Source organism: Anarrhichthys ocellatus, unplaced genomic scaffold (genome assembly GCF_004355925.1).
Source record: "Anarrhichthys ocellatus isolate YVR2014 unplaced genomic scaffold, GSC_Weel_1.0 scaffold4467, whole genome shotgun sequence".
Classification (NCBI taxonomy): Eukaryota; Metazoa; Chordata; class Actinopteri; order Perciformes; family Anarhichadidae; genus Anarrhichthys; species Anarrhichthys ocellatus.
In genome coordinates, this window is record NW_022284441.1 from 1 (window position 1) to 4,397 (window position 4,397).

At 40.3% G+C, this 4,397-nt stretch overlaps 1 protein-coding gene across 1 annotated transcript; it reads left to right on the top strand.

The window, feature by feature from the left end:
* The first annotated feature begins 634 nt into the window (after positions 1 to 634).
* On the top strand, positions 635 to 4,336 carry LOC116379505 (E3 ubiquitin-protein ligase TRIM21-like). Its single transcript, XM_031841459.1, has 2 exons — positions 635 to 681; positions 969 to 4,336. Exon 2 carries the CDS (start codon positions 983 to 985, stop codon positions 2,603 to 2,605), a length of 1,623 nt encoding a protein of 540 aa, XP_031697319.1. The 5' UTR covers positions 635 to 681; positions 969 to 982; the 3' UTR covers positions 2,606 to 4,336.
* The last annotated feature ends 61 nt before the right edge of the window (positions 4,337 to 4,397 follow it).

Sequence of the window (4,397 nt, forward strand, 5' to 3'; positions counted from 1 at the left end):
TGTGCTTCTCCAAGCCTGGGGAGAGAGGAGAAGGTTGAATGTGCTGCATGGGTTATGTCAGGAATATCAGGGCCCTGAAGGGAGTCAGATAGCAGTAGAAGTACACCTGGAGGTGCCTTAAAAAGCCCCTTATTACCCTGCCTTGATGCCAATCTGAATGAATCACATGTGCAATGTAAATCAAGAACTTCTCTGCAACTGTTCAAAGAAGTTGCATCACCAGAGTCATGTGTAAAGTAACATGTTTGGGAGGCGGGTTATTTTATTTTGGGTTGACTTTACCAGTCTGTAGAAAGTTGTCTGTACTGTAAACAACAATTTAAAACTATAACTATAGCGGTTGATAGCAGCAGTTAACATGCTCACTGACAACTAAAGACATTTCCATTTGATTTAATTCACTGCCTATTGGGAAAGTAGGTACTTTTCTGGCTCTGACAGAAAGAGGTTTTCCATTCTTAATCCCATCCACAGAGCTCTGATTGGCCTCAGAAGGGTAATTCCACTTTAAGGTTTCGGCTAGCTGACTGGACTGGCATGTGCTTATACCTGTTACAACGTCACATAACTCAAAGAGAAATTGAAAGTTTGTCAGAGCGACAGCAGATTTGAGATAAGACAAAGTAAACGGAGAACAACAAGTCTATTTCAACAGCACAGTAAAGAATCTGCCAAACACTGGTGAGTACAAATTATATTTACATTTCAATAAGCAGCATTAACAAAATCTTCAGCTATACTCGGACAATATGTTGTTCTCTTTTCATACAAACACTTGTCAAATATTTATGTCAAATAGTTGAGCTGCCATTGATCCTCAATTAAGGACTTAGCTCATCTATAAGCTTGTATAACACTGGTTTGTTTGAGAAATAAATCACCTTCTTCAAAAATGTTTGTATTTGTTTATATATATATATTTATATAAATGTGTTCATATTCATTCCCACTTTAATTTGTGCTCCCAGTGTGTGGATACAGCATGGCAGGAGCCAATTATCTGCTATCTGAAGATCAGTTCCTGTGCTCCATCTGTCTGGATGTGTTCACTGATCCAGTCAGCACATCATGTGGACACAACTTCTGCAAAAACTGCATCACTGAAAACTGGAAAATCAATATGCGCCGATACATGTGTCCCATGTGTAAAAAGGTTTTCAAGACAAGACCTGAGCTGCAGGTCAACACCTTCATCTCTGAGATGGTTGTTCAGTTCAGACAGTCAGCTCAACGGAAAACCAGCAGCTCCGAGCAACAAGAGTCCAAACCAGGAGAAGTTCCCTGTGACGTCTGCACTGGACCCAAACTGAAGGCCCTGAAGTCCTGCCTGGTGTGTCTGGCCTCCTACTGTGAGACTCACCTGGAGCCTCATCTGACAATGTCAGGCCTGAAAAGACATCAGCTGATCGACCCTGTGGAGAACCTGGAAGACAAGATGTGTACGAAGCACAATAAACCTCTGGAGCTGTTCTGTAAGACCGACCAGACATGTGTCTGCATGCTCTGCACCTATTCTGACCATAAGATGCACGAGTTTGTTCCTTTGAAAGAAGAATTTGAAGAAAGGAAGGTTGAGCTGGAGAAGACAGGGGTTAAAATTCAGCAGATGATCCAGAAGAGACGACTAATGATTCCAAAGATCAAACAGTCAGTCAACTTCAGCAACGAAAACACAGACAGAGAGATAGCAGAAAGTGTTCGGGTCTTCACAATCCTGATGGAGTCTGTCAAGAGACGCATGAACGAGCTCATTGAGACAATTGAAGAGAAGCAGAGAACGACAGAGAAACAGGCGGAAGACCTTATCAAAGAGCTGGAACAGGAAATCTTTGTGCTGACTGAGAGAAGTGCTGAGGTAGATCAGCTCTCATGTTCTGAAGACCACCTCCACCTCCTCCAAAGCATCCAGTCCTTTTACGATGTTCCACCCACCAAGGATTGGACAAAGGCCAGCATCCATCCATCAACACATGAGGGGACTGTGGTGAAAGCTGTCGCTCAGCTGGAGGAGACGCTCAGTAAAGAGATGAAGAAGCTGGTTAAAGCTGAGCTGAAGAGGGTCCAGAAGTTTGCAGTGGACTTGACTCTTGATCCTGATACAGCAAATCCTGAACTCATCCTGTCTGATGATGAAAAACAAGTGAATCATGGTGACGTGAAGAAAAATCTCCCAAACAACCCAGAGAGATTTTGCACTAGTCTTTGTGTCTTAGGAAAGCAGAGTTTCTCGTCAGGGAGATCTTACTATGAGATTCAGGTCAAAGGAAAGTCTGAGTGGGATTTAGGAGTGGCCAGAGAGTCGATCAACAGGAAGGGACTCATCACACTGAGCCCTGAGGATGGTTACTGGACCATATGGTTGAGGAATGGAAACGAGTACAGAGCTCTTGATGAACTTGATGTACGTCTCTCTCTGAAGTCTCGGCCTCAGAAGGTGGGGGTGTTTGTGGATTATGAGGAGGGTCTGGTCTCCTTCTATGACGTAGATGCTGCAGCTCTTATCTACTCCTTCACTGGCTGCTCCTTCAATGGGAAACTCCTCCCATACTTCAATCCTGGACTGAATGATGATGATAAAAACTCCACCCCTATAATAATCTCTTGACTCTTGTCACTGGACTGAAGTCATGAGTTTGATGATTTCATTTTCATTTGTGACGTGACTTTATTTGGAAATATGTTGATGGACTTCCCCTTCCCAACAAGAGGAAGATTCTTAGCCAAGAACACAAGAGAGAAGACATTCACAGCATGATTTGTTATTATCATTTATGAATCTCTCACCTAAATGAAACCTAAATGGAATACACTTACAATTATATTAGTGTCAACAATGAGGAAGATCTAAAACATCTAACTGTGGTTATTAACAGATGGATAATACTGTTCATATATGTATGTTCTGTATGGCTACTCATGAGTAATAATTAGTGTAAACCAGCTCCCGCTCTTTACAGCTTCATGCTCCAATAGTAATGTTGAGTGTTTTCCTAATAGAGTTTCTATTATCAACCTGTTTGAACCTTGACACTGTTTTTTTTATTCTGTGCTAAATTGGTATCTACTGCTGTACTGTATATAACAATTACTATGACCACATATTATCATTGACAGTTTTACAATTTATGATTTACAGTATTTTAACACACTATTAAGAATTACTCAGTTGCTGTTTAGGAGTTGAAACACAAAATTTAGGATCGCCAACTGGAATGTCAAGACTTGATGCCTGCACCAAACTGACTTGATCCTATCTCTGAAGAGGTCAAAACTCCAGCGACATTTGTTGCATACAGAACCACTTTATTGTTTTGACCAACGCATGTCGGCTTGTGGCCTTCATCTGGGTCATCCGATCCTAACTCTGGACAAAAGCTACAGATTCATTGGTTGTATACGTTGTATTTCTATTTTTATTTTAGCAGATTTTGAGTGATGTGCTTCATTCTTGATACAATGTGGTGAAGACATTCATGGTCCCCTGATGATGTATCCTGCTGACTTTAGTGATCATCTGACTTTCACCGAAGCGCCACCATGAGATTGACTTCTTAGTTATTGAGTGAAATATCTATTGGATGGTTTCATGATAATGGTAAACACATTTATGGTCCCCAGAGGATGAATTATAACAACTTTGATCTACTGAAATGTCATCTAGCGCCATCATCCGGTCAACCTTTGAATTTGTCCAATGCTTTGGTTTATGACCAAATACCTTTTAGACTAAATCGAAATTCCCATCAGTCTCCGCTGGAAATTGTGTTTAGGGAAAAGCTAATGTTTGCTAACATGCTACACCAACAAGGGGAACAAGGTAAACTTCATATCCGACCAAAATATATGTAAATAAAATAGCATTATCACTGTCTGTTAGCATGCTGTTAGCATTTAGCAGAGATCATCATGTAGTACAGCCTCACAGAGCTGCTATATGATTGAAGACCCTTAATGTTGTTATGGGATGTATCTCAAAAGTTGACTGCTTCGACAGTTAACAGTTAACAGTTTCCAAATATTCATACACTAATCTCTCCAGTCCTATCAGATACACCAGTGTGTCCAATGTTGCAAAAACATGTTGTACGTCATCTAGGTCTTGTGGAATCACATAGAATTTCTGATTTCTGCATCGTCTGTCATAGTGAGACGAACATGATTTCATCAGTGCTTATTCACATCAAGTCTCATCAATTGCACAAAGGGAAGAGTGTTTGTTCTGCACTGTTCTCAGTGAGGTATGTCTAAAACATCTAAAAACCTATTTTAACCATTTTTATTCAATGTCATGATTTGAGAGAAAATCTAGAACAAGGCGGATTTCTTGTTGTTCATATTTGATAACATTTTATTTTAGTATTTTGTTTTTTACATGATGTAACAAGATGTATATTTTA

Excerpts from the sequence above, each read along its gene's own strand:
- LOC116379505 (XM_031841459.1), top strand. The coding sequence starts at position 983 with ATGGCAGGAGCCAATTATCTGCTATCTGAAGATCAGTTCCTGTGCTCC.